Source organism: Moschus berezovskii, chromosome 5 (genome assembly GCF_049115385.1).
Source record: "Moschus berezovskii isolate FMDL1 chromosome 5, NW_MosBer_1.0, whole genome shotgun sequence".
NCBI classification, from domain to species: Eukaryota; Metazoa; Chordata; class Mammalia; order Artiodactyla; family Moschidae; genus Moschus; species Moschus berezovskii.
In genome coordinates this window covers 97,959,491-97,982,588 of record NC_142464.1, presented here as the reverse complement: position 1 = coordinate 97,982,588, position 23,098 = coordinate 97,959,491, and the positions used below count along the sequence as shown (strand labels likewise).

Genomic DNA, 23,098 nt, shown 5'->3' with positions numbered 1-23,098 from the left:
ATATGGATGTAGATATAGAAATATAGATACATATTAAGAAGTAAGGTTTAATAAAAACACGTACCAGATGTGAAGCACTCCACAAATACACATTGAAGGAAATCACGTGGAATTCTTAGAGCGAAATACAAATTGAAAAAGTTCTTGAACAGTACAAATAAAATCCCAGTGGGAAGATACAACTGGTCTTGCAGACTTAGCTCTCTGCTGGGAACACTGGTTATCATCTTAAGTAATCAGGCCCAGTCCACCTGATCCTAATAATCAGTGTTCAATAGTAAAAATTTTACCCAATTTGCAAACTGTTTGGATTTAACCCTTCTTGCCTGAGTGGCACTGGACTAGTCACTTGAACCTTCTGAAACCCAATACTTTCATCTATAAAATGTAGCTAGTACTTCTGCCATTACCTATCTTACCAAGCTGCCATGAGAATAAAATAGGACACTGGTTGTAAAGCTACTTTGTAAACTCTAAACACCCATCCTCCTATAAGGGGATATTATCATAATAAGGGTAATTGTGAAATCTACAGGTGATGCATTCAAAGTTGCTAACCAGATCTTCCAGGATCCAGTGCCTGATGATCTGAGGTGGAGCTGAGGTAATAATAACAGAAATAAAGTGCACAATAAATGTAATGTACTTGAATCATCCTAACCATCTCCCCCCACCTCCCCACCACCCCGGTTCATGGAAAAATTGTCTTCCATGAAATGGGTCCCTGGTGCCAAAAAGGTTGGGACCACTGTTAACCTACTGAAGTCTAAATCACCTTCATTTAGCTTTCTCTCCAGGAACAGGAAGATGCCAGATGTATCTGCTTGGACTCAGACAGAACAAGAAATGCCTTTGCCCTCTATCCCCACCTCTCTGTAAAGGCACAAGCCACTCACTAGCATAACAAAAGCCCGAACCTCCTGGCTCCTGGTAACCTGTGAATGACAGATCACCTGGTCAGAGATTTGTAAGGTCACCTGCTTTTTCATGTCAACTGCACAACAGGAGCCGCTGCCCGCAAACAGTATGATTTGTGGCTTGAAATAGGGACAGTGTCCAGGCCTGCTTGGTGGAAATGGTCAACCTTCCCTCACCCTAACAGGTTATACTTTCATGCTACCTGCTACCAGGCCAAGCAAACTTAAAAGAGAAAATTGCACAGAGAATGTTTCATAAAACACAGAATTTAGAAGGCAGTGACTCACACAGAGAGTTGCTGCTGTGTAATGATATGACCTTTAGTTTAGATGGAAATCATAGTTTTTGTGTAGTGCTTGCCATCAGAACATGCATAATTATCTTACAAAATCATGGCATTACTAACAGCACTGGACTTTTCTCTATTTGTAATCACACCACAAATATGAGAAATAGGTTTTTATAAAAGAAATTTACCCCATGGCTATAGCATTCCAGAGGATTTTCTAATTTACAGCATTTTCCCAGTAAATTTTCATATACTGTATCCACTCTTAAAATGACTGGAACTGCCAACTCTGGGTGTCTTCTTGAGTATTCATAAAGAAACCTGTTTCCACATGAAGCAAATTAGAGAGTAAACAGTAAGTTTCTGAAGTCATATTTTTCTTTCAAAAGCCATCTATGCAATTTATTCAATATTTTAACTGACTTTAAGGTATTTGAAAATTTTGGGTGAGTGGCAGGGAGGTTTTTCTGGCTATGTTTTGAGATAAGGAAACCAAATCAATAAAATTACATGATTTTTCCAAAGTCACATACCAGTGAGTGGCAGATTCAAACTTGAACCTAAAATATTCTGATAAGCTTTAGTTCCTGGCTCAGGGTCTCTCCTTACTGTTACTAGAAATTCATTTCAAGTGTGTAGATGAGAACATTTTTTCTAATGACCTTTGAGGCTAGATTTTATAAATATTACAATTTTTATAAATATTAAATCACCATCTTTCCCTTGTCCATAATCTATACATTCTTCTGGGTTACAAGAAAGAGAAATTTGGACTCTAGAATACTTCTAAAGGAATCATAGAATTGCAGGAGGGACCTTTGGAGTGCCTTAGTGAAGTGAAGTTCTCAGTCGTGTCTGACTCTTTGCGACCCCATGGACTGTAGCCATCCAGGCTCCTCCATCCATGGAATTTTCTAGGCAAGAGTACTGGACCGGGTTGCCATTTCCTTCTCCAGGGGATTTTCCTGACTGGGGATCAAACCCGGGTCTCCTGCAAACTCCGGGCAGATGCTTTGGAGTGCCTTAAGGAGGGACCTTATCTAACTGCCTCAGTTTACAGTTGGAACATAAAAGCCTGGGGAAATTAAATGGCTTGAACTGCATTTCAAAACAGATGCATGACTGAATTAGACTGAAACTCAGGTCTTCCAACTCACAGACTAATGTGATCTCCACTAAGTTGTGCCCATCCACTTTTTCAGTACCAAATGCAAGTCTAGGGAGAGTGAGTTCAGATAGTGACATTTACTTTTATAAGCCAATGTCAAATGTAATTGCAGAAATATAGCTAAAGTCACTCAACAGAAAACTTTGAAGAAAACTCAAATTTTCATGCTTTGTTAGAATTTAGTTGCTCCAAATAATACTTTACACAGTGACTTTGGAAATATTTCAATCACACAGTAATACTATCTTAATATTACATCTTGAAATCAGTTTGCTTTATGACCCAAATAATTTGTACTTCTGCATGGGCACCAGAGATGTTAGTACTCTATCTCTTTAATCTTGAAATGCTATGCAATGGCTTTGATAGTAGGTATTAAAATAATCAGAAGAGCTGGCCATACTAATCTGAGGCCCTTACTTAAACATGACTCTAAGTTTCTTAAAGCAAAGCTTGCACGCACTTGACACTCACTTTGTTTTTAAAAATTCCTATATTGGTTGTCTACATTTAGAACTCAAGAGACCTTCCACTCCCCTCCAAATACAGTTGATCCAACCACCCAAAGCCTACATTCCCAGATGGCCACAGGTAGCTAGAGCCAAATAGTAGCTGCTGCCTTGGACTCCACAGAGCATATCCACTTGGCCATTTTACCATTGACTGATATCATTGACTAGACTCTGCCATTATTCAAGTTGGCAACTTCTCCCAAAGAATCCATAAATACAATATCCCTACAATATCCATAAATATAATACAATTAAGGTTTTACAAAATGCCTTATTACTCTTGTAGGAAGAAATCTTGCTTGTCAGTGAATTGTTTGCATACAGACTGATCTGTAAATCTGCGAAGGGGCAGGGATGAGAGATCAGGTTTGTCATCGTTTTCCGAGTTGATAATGCATTCTCCTCGGAATGGTTCTGGCAGTTCACAGCATGGAGTGAATTTGCTAGATAGAATAGCCTGTTTAGAGCAGATGTAGTTCATAAGCTGACTCTATAAAACAGAAAGGGAAGCAGTTATTTTTGATGACTTCATTCTGAACATATTTATTTTTATTGAGAAAAGCAGAGAAAAACTTGGCCTCATATTGCTTTTTTCTCGGCAAACTGAAAGACAAGAAAGGCCATTTATACTGACTCTTTCTAACAAGAAAGCTTCTCTACTTGACCTTACTCAAGTCTCACAGCTATCAAAAAACTTAAAGGAAGACAGACTGTATTACCATTTTCAAGTTTAACCCAACAAAATACAAATAAAGAGTTTTTATCGCTTGCTATTGTTATTGTTTTAGGATCCCAATTGAGAAAACATTTTGTCTCTGTCATTTTCTATATACATTACCATAATAGTACTATTACACTTACATATTTACTTATATCTTAAAAGTAGAAGTGAAAGTGTTAGTCGCTCAGTTGTGCCCACCTCTTTGCCACCCCATGGACTGTAGGCCACCAGGCTCCTCTGTTCATGGAATTCTCCAGGCAAGAATACTGGAGAGGGGTAGACCTTCCCTTCTCCAGGGAATCTTCCTGAAGATAAGAATACACAGAAGAACTATACAAAAAAGATCTTCATGACCCAGATAACCACGATGGTGTGATCACTCACCTAGAGTCAGACATCCTGGAATGAGAAGTTAAGTGGGCCTTAGGAAACATCACTACGAACAAAGCTAGTGGAGGTGAGGAATTCCAGTTGAATTATTTCAAATCCTAAAAGATGATGCTGTGAAAGTGCTGCACTCAATATGCCAACAAATCTGGAAAACTCAGAAGTGGCCACAGGACTGGAAAAGGTCAGCTTTCATTCCAATCCCAAAGAAAGACAATGCCAAAGAATGCTCAAACTACTGCATAATTGCACTCATCTCACACGCTAGCAAAGTCATGCTCAAAATTCTCCAAGCCAGGCTTCAACAGTACGTGAACTGTGAACTTCCAGATGTACAAGCTGGATTTAGAAAAGGCAAAGGAACCAGAGATCACGTTCCCAACATCCACTGGATCATAGAAAAAAGCAAGAGAGTTCCAGAAAAACATCTACTTTTGCCCTATTGACTATGCCAAAGCCTTTGACTATGTGGATCACAACATACTGTGGAAAATTCTTCAAGAGATGGGAATACCAGACCACCTGACCTGCGTCCTGAGAAATCTGTATGCAGGTCAAGAAGCAACAGTTAGAACTGGACGTGGAACAACAGACTGGTTCCAAATAAGGAAAGGAGTACATCAAGGCTGTATATTGTCACCCTGCTTATTTAACTTATATGCAGAGAACATCATTCGAAATGCCAGGCTTGCCGGGAGAAATGTCAAAAACCTCAGATGTGTAGATGACACCACCCTTATGGCAGAAAGCGAAGAAGAACTAAAGAGTCTCTTGATGAAAGTGAAAGAGAAGAGTGAAAAAGCTGCCTTAAAACTCAACATTCGGAAAACTAAGATCATGGCATCGGGTCCCATCACTTCTTAGCAAATAAATGGGGAAACAGTGGAAACAGTAACAGACTTTATTTTGGGGGGCTCCAAAATCACTGCAGATGGTGACTTCAGCCATGAAATTAGAAGATGCTTACTCTTTGGAAGAAAAGCTATGACCAACCTGAATAGCATATTAAAAAGCAGAGACATTACTTTACCAACAAAAGTCTATCTAGCCAAGGCTATGGTTTTTCCAGTAGTCATGTATAGATTTGAGAGCTGGACTCTCAGTAGTCATGTATGGATTTGAGAGTTGAGAGATTTGAGAGTTGAGCATCAAAGAACTGATGCTTTTGAACTGTGGTGTTGGAGAAGAATCTTGAGAGTCCCTTGGACTGCAAGATCCAACTAGTCCATCCTAAAGGAAATCAGTCCTGAATATTCATTGGAAGGACTGATGTTGGAGCTGAAATACTTTGGCCACCTGATGCGAAGAACCAACTCATTGGAAAAGACCCTGATGCTGGGAATGATTGAAGGTGGGAGGAGAAGGGGATGACAGAGGATGAGATGGCTGGATGGCATCACCGACACAATGGACATGAGTTTGAGTAGGCTCTAGGGGTTGGTGATGGACAGGGAGGCCCGGCATGCTGCAGTCCATGAGGTCGCAAAGAGTCGGACACAACTGAGTGACTGAATTGAACTGAACATGCACACACACAAATTAGTACATGTGTATATGAACAAACTAAATCTCTACACTTAAGGAACTCACAGGTCTAGTTGGAGAGTTTAAATAATTAAACAATAAAGTAATGCATTATAAAACAAATTGTTAGAGAAATATGTATATTATACTTTGGATGAGAAAAGAGAGATTGCAAGCCCAACTGGATAAGATCAGAGTAAAGATCTTGAATTATTTCAGTCTTGAATGACAAATTCAAGTTAGCTGGAAACAAATGGAGAGAAAAAGGCATACTAGAATTATCCATATTGGTCTACAAAGAGTCTTAGAGGTGAAGACCATGACATACTTCGGAAATGATATATTAGGATATTTCGAACTTACTGGGAATAGTTAGTTGAGATAAAGATCAAGGGATCAGGAGAGAAGGAGAATGTACCAAAAGTCTAGATCTGAGAGTGGTAAGTGGAAGCTACATTATGGAGTCAGGTTGAGATCAATAGGGAGAATGTCTACCTTAGTTAGGAGACAAGCCTGCCTCAGTGGCTTACTAGGATCTAATCTGTTTCAATAAAGTCCTGTTGAAAGGGGAGGCATCGGGCCTGCGGGCAGTAGTTCTGGCAACAAGGCTGGCAAAGGCTCTGTCATCATCCACCTATAGATTCTAACATTACCCTCAGGTTGGGAGTGTTTAGACCAGGAGATTTTATATGCCAGGCCAAGAAATGACATTGGAAAAGAAGCACTGGTAAAGCCCCTGATGCTGTGAAAGATCGAAGGCAAAAGGAGAAGGGGGCAGCAGAGGATCAGATAGTTAGATGGCATCACTGACTCAACAGACATCAATCTGAGCAAACTCCAGGAGCTGGTGAAGAACAAAGGAGCCTGCCGTGCTGCAGTCCATGGGGTTGCAAAGAGTTGGACATGACTTAGCAACTGAAAAACAACAACAAAAGAAACGACATAAATCACTTCTGACCAGGCTCCACCTATTTGTAAGACTGGAGTAGTCTTACTGCATTTTCCAAGAACACTATCTTGGAAAAGAATAATAAATTAAACAATCCTTTGCAAAACTGATTAACTAAAGGGATAAGGAGGTATTGTTACATAATTGATGTTTTTCGTTATCCAATAAGAATATTGTTAGACATAACTCTATTTCTAAATGAGAAAATACCAGTGAAGGAGAAGTTTTAAAGGAAAGCGTATATTTCAAGCCCTGACAAAAATAAGGATAGTTGAGTCTCTTTATTCACAGTAGTTATAAACACTGAATTCATGAATATTGAATCATCTGCCCTAGAGGAAATAGAGGATAACATTTCTACAAGTCTCTGGCCACATGTTTGTCAACAAATCAAGATATAACCCTTGTTTTGTGTATGTTTCTGTTTAAAAATTCCTTATTTAATAGACAGTAGTCCTCCCACCCCTGTTTACTGCAGGGGAGACATTCCAAGATCCCCTAGTGGATGCCTGAAACTGCAGATAGTACCAAACCTTCTATATTTTTTCCTGTCCATGCATACATATGATAAAGTTTAATTTATAGATTAGGCACAGTGAGAGATTAACAAAAGTAACATAATGAAATTGTAGCAATATAATGTAATAAAGGTCATGTGAATGTGGTCTCTCTCAAAATACCTAATTGTGCAATTTTAATGCCTTTTCTATCTTAACTAACTAAGCACTTATCATGCATTGTAGCCAAAACTTTGGCAGTTTGAGGTGTGACAACAAAACTAACATGAATTTATTTTTCCTTCTTCACAATTTCACAGATAAAAGATTTGTTCTTACCATAGATCTTGGTGACCTCAGCATATGATTTTTTTTTCCTTCCCTATTAAGGAGAACTTTCAACTTTCCACCTAAAGGAAGCACTTTACAGCTTCTGTTTGGCCAGCATCACTACGCTTATGCACTGAGGTCAATGTGTGACTTGAACTCAGTCACCGTGATCCCAGGGCAGCCAATCTGGTGACCTATATGACTATTAAGTGACTAATCCACAGGAAACGCTAGACAAAGAGATGATTCATGTCCCAGATGAGATGGAACAAGATAGCACAAGATTTCATCTTGCTGATCAGAATGGTGCACAATTTAAATCTTAGGAATTGTTTATTTCTGGATTTTTCTGTTTTTCAGATGGAAGTTGACTATGGTTAACTGAAACCTTAGGAAGCAAAACAGGAAGTAAGGGGGACTACTGAGTATTGGCAATTTATTCACATTGAACTCACAGCCATTAACCCTGTTACTCATGCATGAACAAAGCTTATCTAAAATATATAGTCTTTCTTCAAGGCACAACACAGCTTCTTGTGCTTAGAAACACTGGGCAATTCTTCAGTGTTACATGCAGGGCCATTTCAAACAGCTAAATCATCAACAAAAAAACGCAGAAATGCAGAAAACATGGCATTAAATGAACATATCTTTACAGCACAAGAGCTACAATGGGAAGGCAGAGAGCATCACCTTGTTCTATTGCAGCTGGAACCATGTGCATCAAACAACTTAAATTTCCACTGCTTTGAACATGCACAAGTTTCTGGGAATGACCACAGAGTGCTGTGAGTATTGATTTCGAGGTTACAAAAAAATTTTGGCATATAGGTGAATTCACAAGGACAGAATTTGTGAATAATGAAAATTAGCTGAGAAAACATTTAAATGAATCCATAACAAAAGAAATGGAGAAGCTGCCACACCAGGTTATATCTTCATCCCTGTTCCAGTTTCACAGACAAACCCTCACAAAATAGGTAGGGTACAGTACTATTTATTTCAGAGAATTCAAAAGGAAAAAAATTCTAATCCATTTCTTAGAAGTGAGCATAACCAGATACCAAAAATCTGATTAAGTATGTGCCAAAAAAGACAATTCCAGATCCAGTTCACATCTAAACATAAATGCAAAAATTTAACATATATGTATAATATACATAGAGAAAGGCAGAGAGAGAGAAAGGCTAGAGTAAAATGAGATTGACCTGAGCAACGTAAAGATGGGTAAAAATTAATAAATCTTTTAAGATAATTCACCAATGGATAAGTCAAGCAATATAAATCAAATGATCATCTTTAGGAGACAAAAATATATTTACTAATGTTCAGAATCTACCCTAATTAAAACAAAGAAAAATGACCTCTAAAAAAGGATGAAAAATTACATGTAATCAATATCTTTGTGAAGCCAATAACTCTAAACCTGTTACCTTTATAGTCTGGAACACGGCAGGAATACCAGAAGTACCCATAGTTATTTTATATTGGTTAGAATACTAGCCAATACTATTAAATAACTGGAAATCGTTCTAGCATGTCTGTCACGTGGTTTCAGCGGTTTAGTCACTAAGTCATGTCTGACTCTTGTGATCCCATTAACTGTAGCCTACCAGGCTCCTCTGTCCATGGGATTTCCCAGGCAAGAATACTGGACTGGGAGAAGGAATTCATTTCCTTCTCCAGGCCATCTTTCTGACCCAGGAATTGAACCCAGGTCTCCTACATTGCAGGCAGATTCTTTACTGACGGAGCTACGAGGGAATCCCATGTCTGTCACAGTATAGACTACAATGGAAACTGTTCTAGAGTTACCAATTTGGAATAGGTATTGTTTATGTGTTAAAGGACTTAAGCAATTTTATCTTGTTTTAACAACCATGGATAGGCCTCAAAGTACCCTGTAATTTCCCCCCAAATTCACATAATCTTCATGCAGACAAAAGTCTGAGAGCCTATCCTGAAGAGCCAGCAGGACTTATAAGTGTGCAGGACAGTATTCCTTCCAGTATCAGTTGAGATTCTTGCCATACAGAAACTACTCCAAGGAACAACTTCACATTGCCAGTCTCCAGGATGGAATTCACAGTGGCAGCCACTGCCTTTACAACTGGTCAAGATGAACATGGCACTGACCTCAGCAAGCAATGGCCAACTGCAATAGCTGCCAAGGAAAAGCTATGGCCTTAGCCCAACTCTGTGTTCTGGCAAAGTAAATGTTTGAGGACTAGGGCTTCTATTGAGTGTTCTAGTCAATGATTTTTCTATTTTAATTACAATTGTTACCCACATCCCTTAATCTGTTGTGTGCCTCTGTGCTTCAGTTGTGTCAGACTCTCTGTGACCCCATAGACTATAGCCTGCCAGGCACCTCTGTCCATGGAGTCATCCAGTCTAGAATACTAGAGTGGGTTGCCATGCCCTCCTCCAGAGGATCTTCCTGCCCTAGGGACTGGACCCACATCTCCTGTATCTCCTGCATTGCAGGCAGATTCTTTCCCCACTGAACAACCCTGGAATCTGTTGTGTAATGGGACTAAAATGGTTGGAGATGGGGCTTCCTGCTCTAAAGAGAAAAGAATTTCTCTCTGAAATCATGTTATTCTTACTTTGCTTCTGCTTTATTTTTTAATAGTGATGAAAACTATTAATTTTCAAACTTGCAGAATGGATAGGAACATGACTTGTATATGATTGCAATTTACTAAACCCTTATTGGGTTTTTAACAGCTACAATATTTTCCTTCTCTGGGGTTTTGAGACTTTATGTTTGAACCTGGGGCGGATAAATCCTATGTTGCCCAGGCCCCAGCCCTTGCCCCTGGTTGCCATATCTTTGTTTTGGTGGTTTCTTCTTCCCTCCAGACTGATATGGCCTCAGGGTAGAGTTTGCAATTATAGGACTTGCTAGAGATTCAAAGATGAATGAAATACAATCACAATTTGGGAGGAAATTAACAGTCAACTCTAAAAATTTAAGAATAAAATAATAAAGTAAAGTAAGACAGGTTGAGGAAGGAGGGAAAGGGAGGGAGGAAGGGTGAGGGAGGGAGGGAAAGAAAGAAAGAAAAAAATGTTGCGTGAGAAGAGAAAGGAGAGGAGACATCATTCTACTGGTAATATTAAGAAGTAATAATTACTCTTTTAGATTTATTATATACCATATTTATTATATTATATTTATAATATTTATTTAAGAAATACAAATATTTTAAATGTTGAGATGAGTTTTAAGAAAAGAGAAACTCTTACCCTGCCAAGTACACACACTATTGCATTTCCTTCACAGCAGATCTGATGCAAATTTTTAATATCCATGGACAGCTTGACAATTTCAGAAAAATTAGCTTTAGGTTGCTTTTTAGTCAACAGAACCAATTCCCTGGGGGGAGAAAAGTACATTTTTTAATTTTTGGATTCAAGTCTTTCTAAAATTAGTTCTAGTTCAATGAGTAATCAAAAGAATAGAATTACATCTGCAACTGTAGGATGAAGATAGTTGCATATTACGTTTTCTATTTCTTCAGTGATAGAACCCAGAGCCATACAAAAATCTAAGTCACAAAATGAAAATTATTCAGTTCATAATCGTGTAAGTACGGTCATTGTCATTATTCAGATTATTGCTTAAAGAAGTTGAGTTGCTTGGACAAGTACTTTGGGAATTTATCTGACCTATTTCCAAATAAAATTCTTTTCCATAAAGACACTAATTATAAAAGGTTTGGTTCTCCCTTGCCCCTCTCTGTTGACAGCTGAACAACATCCCTGAAATTTTTTTTGTTCTGTTGTTCTTTCGTCACTAAGCTATGTCCAATTCTTTTGTGACCCATGGGCTGTAGCTTGCCAGGTTCTTCTGTCCATGGGATTTCCCAGGCAAGAATACTGGAGTGGGTTGCCATTCCTTCCTGACCCAGAGATCGAACCTCATCTCCTGCTTGGCAAGAGGATTCTTTACCACTGAACCATGAAAAATAGGCTTGCCTTATAAGAAGAACTGAGCTTACAGGCAATGCGAAATTGTCCTAAAATGGATAAGAAGGTGATATAAGGAAGATACATGTGTTCAGGGGTAAACAGAAATAAAATTTGGGCCAAGAGACACGTTGAGTGACATCAAATTCTCCTCCCACCCCACACTCCTCTATCCCCACCCCCAAAAACACCACTCAATTGTTCTGTTTTTTTGTGACATTAGAGCCAAAATCTTTCTTATCTTCCAGGAGAAAAATACCTTTTGTCCTCCAGCCTTAACCATACAGAACAACTAAGGGTATGAATCGGAATATAGAGAATCTTTTGTACACTGGAGAAGAGCCTTAAAAATTTGAGCTGCTGGAAGACAGTAAGACAGGAAACAGTGAGTGGAGACGAGGAGTGTGCAATGTGAAGCACAGCCCAGGGTGCCCTGTTGAATAGCCGAGCAGCACACCTGTAGAGAAAGGAACCAGGTTTGTGCTGAGAGACATTAGTGAACAAAAGATAGATGATTTTTCAATGAGTTCAATCAGAGGGTGATCCAAAGCTGCAAAGTCCACAAATCTAAGTAGGTAACTTACATGGCTGTTGCTACTTTGTGGTTGAATTTAATCCCAATTTCACATAAATGGTGATGCCTCAAAGATATTTCTCTAACGTACTTTCTGATGGGTTCCAGCTGTAATTAGAAAAATGACTCATCAAAGAACTGTGGTAACAACTGAAAAACTTCACCTCATGGTTAGTAAAGAAGAGAAAAAAAAATCATGTATCTTCTCAAAATTAGGAAGTTTTTATTGTCTTACCTATGAGACCAAACGTAAAAGCATAATTTGGCGAAGGTTCTGTATTTTTTGTTGTTGTTGTTGTTGTTGTTTGCGTTTGTTTCTTTTTTCCCCAGAGATCACTTGTCCCTTAACTTAGACATTTGATGTATAAATGAGAAGAAGACAGTGAACAAACAAGAATCCAGAGAGCCGATAGAATAGATTTCAATAATGTCTTACAGTTGTATTTCGGTTTTATTCAAGTTACTAGCCCTGTCAACTTGAACATGTCTTTAAATGCTTATCTATAATATATGCTCCAGTTTTGCAATATAAATTAATGGAGTCCCCCCAAATCTTCATATTCTTTAACTCAGAATTTTGACTTTTGAAACTCTATTCCAAATAAATGTCTCTGAATAAACAAAAACATAATTATGCAAAAAGAAGAACATGTATGCCTTGGCAGCAAAATTTTGGAGACAAAATATCTCAAGAGAATAGAGATGCCTAAGTGAATAATGGCATGTTGTTTTTGAAAAGATGTACACTTTTAATGTAAAGTACATATGTTTAAGTTTCTATTCAAAACTATATATTCAATTTGGTCACAAGAATGTACAAAAAAAATCTGTGAATGAAAAAAAAAATGAGTAAAAGTAAATATACCGAAATTAGTATCTCTGTGTAGTGAGAATATAAGTAACATTTTAAAATTTCAGAATAGCTCTATATATTGACTTAAAACATTATATTGACCATATATTAATTTTACTTTGGGTAATAATATCTTACAATGCTTTTTTAAAGAACAAATTAAAAAATGTATACAGAGGCAATATTCAAATCACAAATCTGGCACTATGATAATATTTATACTTTATAATTAATTATAAACATAATTATTATTTTATTTTTATTTTGTTGTGTTGCACTTATTTGAAATCAAATGAATAAATTTAGGTTGCTTCCATGTCCTGGCTATTATAAACAGTGCTGTGATGAACATTGGAGTATATTTGTCTCTTTCAATGGGGGTTCAAGATGGGGAACACATGTTACAACCGGGGCAGATTCATGTCAATGTATGGTAAAACCAATACAATAATGTAAAGTAATTAGCCTCCAATTAAATAAATTTAAAAAAATAAAAAATAAATTTTAAAAAATGAATAATTAAAAAAAACAATAAGGGTACATCTCGCTGTAAGATGAATTGATGGGCTTCAATGAAAAATAAAGAAAATGTTCAAGAAAGAAAAAGAAATCAAACACAAATACGGTTATTCTCTTTACAAGAGAGTCTGTGAAGGCTTAACTCATAAAGCACATTCTGTGATCACAGACATCACTTTAACACGATTGACTATGCAGTCTTCTCTGGGTAAGGACTAAGAACTCCTGGGAACAGACATTCTGGAGGCAAACAGGACTGTAACCATCATAGAGCAAGGGAGAGGAGAAAAGAACTTAACTAAATCAAAAGCACCTGCTTATGCTTAATGTTATAGGGACACATAGCCGGACCTAGAGATTACTGTACAAAGTGAAGTCAAGTCAGACAGAGAAAGACAAATATATGACATTGCTCATATGTGTAATCTGAATTAGTGGTACAAATGAACTTATTTACAAAACAGAAATAGAGTCACAGATATAAAAAACAAACTTATGGCTACCAACAGGGAAAGTAGAAGGAAAGGATATTGGGAGATTGGGACTGACATATACACACTACTATATATAAACTAGATAACTAATAAGGACCTAGTGTATAGCACAGGGAACTCTACTCAATACCATGTAAAGACTTTTATGGGGGTAGAATCTAAAAAAGAGTGGGTCTATGTATATGTATAACCAATTAATTTTGCTATATAGCAGAAAGCAACATAACATTATAAATCAACTATACGCTAATAAAAATTTTTAAAAATTATAGGGGCATATTATACATTAAAGAAAATTTTCCTCTGAAAAGGGTTAAAATTAAGAAAACTTTGTAAGAAATTAGATGAAAACACTAACAGTCATGAAAAAGTTCATTCTTCCAAAATACCTGGTAATGAAACATAAGTCTACACAATCACTTGTTTTTGTTGTTTTTAAAAATATGAAACTAAAAGGAGAAAAAAAAATAACTGTCCTGCTTAGGAATTCAGAATTTGCTTCTGAAGGAACTGGAGTTAACTAGGGGAAGAATGGAAGAGAGGTAAGAAATATACATGTGTGTGTGTGTGTCTGTGTGTGTGTGTGTCTGTCTGTCTGTGTGTGTGTGTCTGTCTGTGTGTGTGTGTCTGTCTGTGTGTGTGTGTGTGTGTCTGTGTGTAGCTTTAAAGATAACTATGATTATTGCATACTTAGTATAAGCTAGAGACTCTTTAGATACATTATTTAATTTCTTACACAAGGTAGAAGATGAGCAGCTCAATAGGAGAAACATAGTTAAAGCAATAGAGAAATAGGGGTAGAAGGATTATGAGAGAAATTCTCACTGAAGAGATCAAAGAAAACAGCAAGAAAATGGGGGTACTGCATTTAGCCTTGAGGAATTCATCAAAATGATTCTCAAACTACTATTCATTTCAGCGTTACCTTCGAAAAATTCATCTGGTGTGCCTTCTTAAGACAGTTATTTTATGTTGGTATCCAGAATCTTTAATGAGCATACATTAAAAAGTACTTTTATCGTGGAACTAATCACTGACTTACGTCTATTTAATGAAGGAGAAAAGGTCATATGTTTAAAATTAAATGTGTGGCTAATTGTATTTTCCAGGGTTAGCTAAAATAAAGTCTTCTATCTCATGTTTTTCTTACAATCAGCTTTTGTTACAGTGTATTTACTGTCTCCTTCAAAGTTTTGTGGTACAGCTAATAGAGTATAATAAAGGTAACTTTTGAAGCTTGGTCATAAAAGGACGTACAACTTCTGCTTTATCCATAAGAATTCTTATTCTTGAGACTCTGGCCATATGTTAGCAGTCCAGCTGCCCTCGGGCTGCCACGTTGTGAGGAAGCCCAAACCAGCCAAGTCAGTGACACCATTTATTACTAAATAAGGTAATATGAGAAGAAAGAGATGTTGGGGTGTTTTGCTATGCAGAAATAATAATTGTAGTATTAAATATGTATTATGAAGTGATATTTGTGCTGGATCATGCTTCTCAAATTTTGAGGACTATATGAATGGCCTGAGTATCTTGTTAAAATGATGTCTTATTCAGCAGGTCTGGAGAGTGATTAACAAACTGCAAGGTGATTCATATGCTGCCGGTCCACAGTCCACACTTAGCATACCAAGTTCCTAAATAACAGTTGACATATAAATAGTTTACCTTTGTCTGGAAGCATTCAGTCTTATTTTCTTCTTGGCAACATGACTGAACAGCTGTTTCATAGCAAACAGACATGGTTAAAATAGTGGGTCCATACAAGAATGGATGCTTCCTAGAAGTTTCATAAATGTACCTATAATTTGACAAATACAAAGTCATAATAATGGAATTATTATAGAATAATATAATTTGGAATTCAAGAACATGTTCTGACACTGTTTCTTAAGAACTTATGATTCATTTAGTTTTGTTGACCTGAAACTTCTAGAATTTCATGGTAACAGAAACGGGATACCACTACACTTAAATGTATCAAAGGTTCACAATAGACAGGTCATTGTGAGGTTAGACAGTGCCCAAGAAGTAATCCACTGTATCTTCTGGGCCAGTGAGAAAAGGAAATCACTAATTATAAGTGTTCATTTTTATATAAGTAGTAAAAGTAGAAAGTTCAATAGTCTAAACTGATCGTAAATGGAGGATAGTACGGCTGGTAAAGGGGAACTAAATTTAGAAGTTATTGGTGGATGAAGAGGAATCTTTCAAGATCATCTGTAAGTTCTTTATAGACTATGAACGTTTATGCCATTGTCCTCCAAGACTAAATCTGAGCATTAATTTGCTTCTCAAATTCATTCTTTTCTCTTTTTTTACATTTTTTAGGTCACATTTTGTAGAATGTGGGATCTTAGTTCCCCAACAGGAATCGAACCAATGCCCACTGCTTTGGGAGTTCAGAGTTTTAATCACCACGTAGTGCTTGTGTGCTTGCTAAGCTACTTCAGTCATGTCCAACTCTGCATCCCCATGGACTATAGTCCTCCAGGTTCCTCTGTCCATGGGATTCTCCAGGCAAGAACACTGGAGTGGGTTGTCATGCCCTTCTCCAGGGAATCTTCCTGACCCAGGAACAGAACCCATGTCTCTTATATCTCCAACATTGGCAGGCATGTTCTTTACCTCTAGCACCACCTGGAAACCCCAGACCACCAGGGAAGTCCCTCTCAAATTCATTCTTTACACTCACTATGGAGCCTGGGCACCAGGCCTGCCTTTTACTTATCATCCTATCTCCTCACACTATTTCACAAAGCTGGCTCAAATTACTTACTCCTCATCTCTCCTCCCACACAAAATTACCCAATGAAGGTTGACATTGAAGACACAACCTGGCTTAAGGCTCAAACAAATCCATTTTCTCTTATAGTCACAAGAAAATTTCTTTTCAAGCCTCCCTTGCAGTTCGGTGGGAACATGTAACTGAGTTCTAATCAATGAATATGAATAAACATGCCATATACCACTTCTAGGCTTGGCTATTAATTACTTTGCACAGTTCTGTGTTCTCTTTCTTTTTTGAAGTAGCCTTTGAAACACATGCTCCAGGTGGTATAGCTCCAATATAGAAGCATCTTTCATTTCTGAGTTACTTCTTAGAGGAAAGTTGTCAGGAGCTGAGCTGAGCTGAGCTGACCTGGAGAAGGCTGAGGGACCAAGTGCCAGAGCAGCCAATGAAGACAAAAGCCAAAATGAAAGTATAGTCAGGCTTTAATTATTTTCAGGGATAGTATAATCAAAGAGGGCTTCCCAGAAGGCTCAGTAATAAAGAATCTGCCTACAATGTAGGGGATATGGGTTTGATTGCTGGGTCAGGAAGATCCCCTAGAGAGGGGAATGGCTACCCACTCCAGTATTCTTGTCTGGAAAATCCCATGGACAGAGGAGCCTGGTGAGTTTCAGCCTATGGAGTCACAAAAGAGTCATTCACAACTTAGCAACTATACAACAACTTAAGCGAAAGGAGAGAAAACAGTGTCCTCCCCGCAACCTTCACCCCAGACTCAACCTGCTTACTCTTGAAAGTTTAATCAACAGACTTGTTTCACTTCAGCAAGGTTTCTTAAGCCTAAATTGTAGGGGGGAAAAAAAAAGCAGAATTTATATTATTAAGATATAACTGCCACCCAAGAAAAGGCAAAATTCTTGGCCAATAGGAAATCTCAATAGAGTCATTCAGTATCTTTGCTCTCTATTGGGTACTAAGCTAAACTAAGACTTCATTTTTGTGCTGCAGTAACTTAGTTCCTTTCAAGAATTTTCAGTACAAACCAATCTAATTTCAAATCTCCAAAGGCAAAGTTGAACTTTTTATGAGGAAAAAACTTTCTAATAATCAGAGCCATTTAAAAATATAATAGAAGGTCTTATTGTAAAGTAGCACAGAGTCACACTTGGTTGGAAATTGGGTACTAAAGTCAGATATACTATAAAATTTTACCATGATCAAAACTGTTTTTGAAAACTCCTTAGATAATCCAAATGTGCAAGAAGGTATACATGTATAATATACTATCTTTTGATAAGACCAAAACAGCTAAATTTTCCTCCAGCTTTGATATAAGTTACTGTTTCTTTGATTGAGAATTAAATAAAGCTGTTGGCTTATAATATGAAGCAAATAATCAGAAAATTATTTCCCCCTGAATATGTATAGCTGTACGCACTTAAGTTAAATTAGCATATAAAATAACTCCTCAATACTGACTTTGGAGAAGGAAATGGCAACTCAATCCAGTACTCTTGCCTGGAAAATCCCATGGACAGAGGAGCCTAGAGGGCTACAGTCTATGGTGTTGCAAAGAGTCAGACATGACTTATTGGCTAAACAACAGTAACTGATTTATTTGTAAATGTTCAAGAAGAGATTAGATTCACTACCTAAGTGTTACTTAGGTTTTATAATCTCTGAATGTTCAACCCAAACCTGATTTTATGACTCTCACCTAGAATGGCTAGGAAATAGGTAGCCAAGCTCATATTTTTGTTTCTCATTTGGTTGCCCCTCATGTCAGACAAGTTAGAACCTACCCAACCCACTGTCCCTTAGTCCTTTCACCCTAAGTGACTGGGCCATTTAAGTTCTTCTTGAAGGCTCAGTAATTCCTGGGGGATTTCTGCCTCTGGATGGTTGAATTAAAGGTATTTACATTGTTCAGCATCAAGTCACCAGGTCTATTCATTCATTTCTGGTGTAGAGTTTAATGTCTAAAGTCTGAAATTATGAATGATAGAATCAGCACCATGCTTCTTGCACTATATCCAGCACTCAGATCCTCCCTTTATTCCTGGAGTCTGTCTGTCTTGACCAAATGACCAGAACTGCATTCCTTGAGAACTGAAGCTTTGTACTTCTGTCATTTTTGTCTCTCTCGGTATTGGCTTCCTGCTTCTGAACCCCAGCTACTTGCTTGTAAGTCTCTAAAGATAGACGTCTATGCTAACTAAGAAACCAAAATGTGACCACAGCTACCCATGGGCTATAATGCTATCCACTGTAGGCAGGAATTATTTCAGAGTTCTTGAGTAGAAAACTGATCTCTGTCCAATCTACCGTTATTGTTTATTCCTAGGTTCCCAGTGACAGATATGCCTGTCAGATATTCCTCCTGTTATACCTTGGTGAATCTCCCAAGTACTGGCCCCTTGCCTAAGCTCTTACCTGTGCTCTGCTCCCAATACTCTGCCTATTGTGCTTTGCCTACTAGATCATAGTTTTCAACATCATTTGCTACTGGTCTGACCAATCTAACCTTTAAGGAGATGGATCCTTTACAGATCCTAGTCATTTTTAATGTTTCATGACAGACATTTTCATGCCCTCCAGTGTTCGCTAAGACCATGTTGTCATTCTGAAGGAAAAAAATAAATTGTAGCTCAAATTTTTACTTTATTTTTATATAATAAAGCATTGTGTACTCAGAAGCTTTATCTAAAAATCTCTCTTCAAAATTAGAAAATACTCTTTTTCAAAGACCTGGCAAGGAAAGGTGACTTACCTGTCTTTCACTGGCACTTGATTCTCTTTGCCCATCTCACAGATCTGCTCAGGATTTGAAATCTGGAATATTTCACTGTAACCTGCATCATCCTTTTTGTGTAATAGGAAACACTTATGTCTTGCTGTCTTATTTATATTACAACAGTCAGAAAATACACGTTTGTCAGCCATTCCTTGATTATTGCAAATATGCTCTAGAAAGGTAGCCATCTGTAGAATGAAATAATAACATGAGGGAAGGCATGTATGGTCCACATTCCTAACCATAGGAAAGTTCAGGAATTATAAAGAAAAGGCAACTGAGTGTATAATCTTATACTCCATATCCAGTAGTCCTTGGACATAGCTCTTTTGAGCAAAAGTCTTTTAAGAGATTGTTAAGTCTCAAGTGCTAGACATTGGCCAAATAGAATTTATCATTCTCTCCCTACTTATATGAGTGTTTCATTTTCATACAGCTGAGAGGTATTAAAATAAGCACAAGCCAAAATGGCCACGGCCTAAAGAAATCAAGGAATTTTTAATAAGAATTATCCACCAAGAAATATGTGATGGCTTGCTTTCCTTGTTTCATGATGGCTTTTAGTTGGTTTCCATAGGGACTTATTTTAAAAATTGAGCTCTAAGGCAATGTGTATTCAGTGTCAAATATTCTAGCAGTAATGTAATGATTCAGTTTTCAAATGCCTTTGGATGGCAGTAAATGTGTGGGATGCTGTAAACCTCAAATGACATTCCAGATTTAGGGGATAAAGTCAGAAAAAGGTAACGTCTTGAAGTGGAAATAAGAAGAAATCACTCTACAATAAGTGCAGAAGTATTTCATGTAAAGTGTGTTTCTAATAAGGCTAATTATTTTTCTATGACTGCGTGCGTGCCCTGCTAAGTCGCTTCAGTTGTGTCCGACTCTGCAAACCCTTGGACTGTAGCCCTCCAGGCTCCTCTTTCCATGGGATTCTCCAGGCAAGAATACTGGAGTGGGTTACCATGCCATCCTCCAGGGAATCTTCCCAACCCAGGGATCGAACTCGCATCTGGTGCATTGACAGGCGGTTCTTTCACTACTAACACTATCTGAGAAGCCCTTTCCTATGACTACTTAGATTCTAATAAAAAATAGATAGGTTTTAGCCCAAGAAAATAGAGTGGGGAAAAAACCTATAAATAAAGAAGAAAATTATCTGTATTTAAATTGCTAATATGAGAATAATTGATCCAAAACTATGTAGATTATAAGACTATGTTGATATGTTTATCAATAATTTTTCTGGGACTTCTCTGGTAGTCCAGTGGTTAAAACTTCACCTTCCAATGCATGGGGTACGGGTTCGATTCTTGGCCAGGGAGTTAAGATCCCATATGCCTCACAGCCAAAAATCCAGAACATAAACAACAAAAGCAATATTGCAACAAATTCAATAAAGAGTTTAACAAAAAAGAATTTTTATAATCACAAGATACACACTTTATAAAAGACAATAGTAATTTTCAAGGTTTTCTACTAAGTGGGTAAAAACACCTATAATAATATTCACTTTCTTCTTACTTTTTTATATTCTGTTAGACACTTTTTAAAATCAGTATTTTAATTTCCCAAGAATCTTCATATGAGATGTCAGACAATAGTAGTCTAGTGACAGATAAAAAGCAATCAACTTAGATGAACAAGCTGACATTCTAGGGTATAATTCATTCTCTCAAGCCTTTGGTTCTCAGAATGTGATCTCCTAGATATGAGCTTAATAAACTGTAGGTTCATAAACCTGCAGATTATATCTTCAGTGTGACTAATGTATGTATTTTGCTTTAAAATCGCTTGCATGATTATTCAATCACCCCATCCCATAGCAACATCTTTTGTTTGCAGTTTAGTTTTTTTTTTTTTTTAATAGAAAAAGGCAGAACATGATTCACCTACCAACTGGTGACAGGATTCTGAAGGTAATTCATGTGACTTGAGGCTCTTGCACTTTTCTGCAAGATCTAGCAACTCTTGAACTATGATTTGTACTTCTTCATAAGTCAGTTTCTGAAGAAACTGTGCAACCATAATGTTAGTGCTGAAACAGAACACTTGTGTGAATGTTGAAGCCAATCAAACCCCTTTCCACCATCAGTCTTGTTGTATCACTGCCCTACTCCCCTAAAAAATAATATGAGTGTAAATTTCAATTAAAATATTTGATAATAAAACTCACACAGCTCTTAAGTTCTCCTCTAGATAATTCTGGCCATTTGTTTGTTGCATGGCTGGAAAAAAAATGAGATTTTTTTAATTTGCAAAAGAGGAAATATCCCAAGTTGAGATCCCCTTTTTACAATTCAAATCTATATTTATTCACTCATAAATTTCCAGATCTGTTTTCGTTTACATCATAAGTCAAGATAAATTTTATAAGAAAATATATTTTCTTGTATTTGGGCTTCTCATCTGTCTCTGGCGGTGAAGAATCTGCCTGTAATTCAGGAGATGTAAGAGACGTGGTTCAATCCCTGGGTCAGGAAGATCCCCTGGAGGAGGGCATGACAACCCACTGTGGTATTCTTGCCTGGAGAATCCCATGAGCAAAGGATCCTGGCAGGCTTCAGTCCATGGGTCCACGAAGAGTTGGACATGACTGAGCAACTGAGAACATTTCTTGTATTTAAGCTGTATTCTGTGAATGATTTATTTCTAGTCCAAAATATCATGTAGTTGAAATCTGTCAAATATGTATTCTTATCTGTCATTGGCCAACAAATGTTACACATATCTGTATTGACACTTCTGAGTTAACTAAACTTGACTTTTTAATTAAATAACTCTTATTAGAAGTTACTAGCACTCCCAAAAAACACTAAGAAAATTAAATGCTGGCATTAGGAACAACAACATAAACATTAGTACTTTGTTAGTCTTAATGTGGCAAAGACAGTATCCAATACATCTAGGATTCACTCAACGTCTGCATCACTCTCGCTCACCATGTACACATACACATGCTCTCTATTGAAAACATGTCTGCCTTCTTATACCAATAGCTTCTCAAGAGTTTGCTATTGTTCAGTCTCTAAGTCTAAAGAGTTTCGCCACTATCTATTTAATGAAGAAACCATATCATTAGCAACATTAACAAGGAAAGGTTTTGGAGACAGTTATTCTGAGTTCAACTTCTAGCTCTGATACTGAATATGGCTTTGAGAAAGTAACTTCAGCACTCAGAGTTTTTGTGTCTTTATCAATCAAATGTTAATCACTTTTACTACACTGGATAATGATTAGGATTAAATGAAAGGCTATGCGTGAAGCAATGAGCACAGTGCCTGGCACATAGTAGGTCCTGAATAATGTAGCTCATGATATTAAGTCTATAAACACTATTGCTCAATCTAAAATAATGTATCCAATTTTAAATACAAGTTCAAATATATCATTATCTCATCTGGACTGAAAGTAAGATGTGTGTGTTTCCCCGTGTGTGTTTCCTGCTTATGTTTCCCAGTATATTAATTCTCTTTTTCTATCTATGAAGTTTTGTCATGACGTTTCACCACCTGGCACAAGGATGTATAGATTATAAACAGAATTCCCTACCTGCATCTAGTAAACTTCTCTGAAGAGTCTGACATTTAATGTAGCTGAAGAAAATAAGAAAAGATATGGATCTAACAGTCTTCATTATTTCAGATAAACTTTATAGAAGGTGTTCTATCATTTGAGAGAATTGAATAATCCTTTTATATTTTTTCAAGTAATTACTATTAATAATTAAACTTCTTCTGGTGAATATTTTCCCCAGGCCACTATAACCCTGAAAAAATTAAAGAAATTCATGACAATGAAGAAATATTTCTGATAGATAGCATTCATTAATGAATATTGGATTTTAAAATGAGTCATGT

The 23,098-nt window shown here is 37.1% G+C and overlaps 1 protein-coding gene across 1 annotated transcript in view; it reads right to left on the bottom strand.

The window, feature by feature from the left end:
- Positions 1-22,875, bottom strand: part of LOC129561733 (alpha-fetoprotein-like) — a 43,440-nt gene extending 20,565 nt beyond the window's left edge. Inside the window, exons 1-9 of the mRNA XM_055434419.2 lie at positions 22,791-22,875; positions 21,415-21,466; positions 21,135-21,276; positions 19,215-19,426; positions 15,379-15,511; positions 11,855-11,952; positions 10,548-10,677; positions 3,166-3,377; positions 1,396-1,528 (exon numbers count right to left, since the gene is read on the bottom strand). Of these exons, the coding sequence (XP_055290394.2) occupies positions 1,396-1,528; positions 3,166-3,377; positions 10,548-10,677; positions 11,855-11,952; positions 15,379-15,511; positions 19,215-19,426; positions 21,135-21,276; positions 21,415-21,466; positions 22,791-22,875 (1,197 nt within the window). The remainder of the gene's footprint in view (positions 1-1,395; positions 1,529-3,165; positions 3,378-10,547; positions 10,678-11,854; positions 11,953-15,378; positions 15,512-19,214; positions 19,427-21,134; positions 21,277-21,414; positions 21,467-22,790) is intronic.
- Between the last annotated feature and the right edge of the window lie 223 nt (positions 22,876-23,098).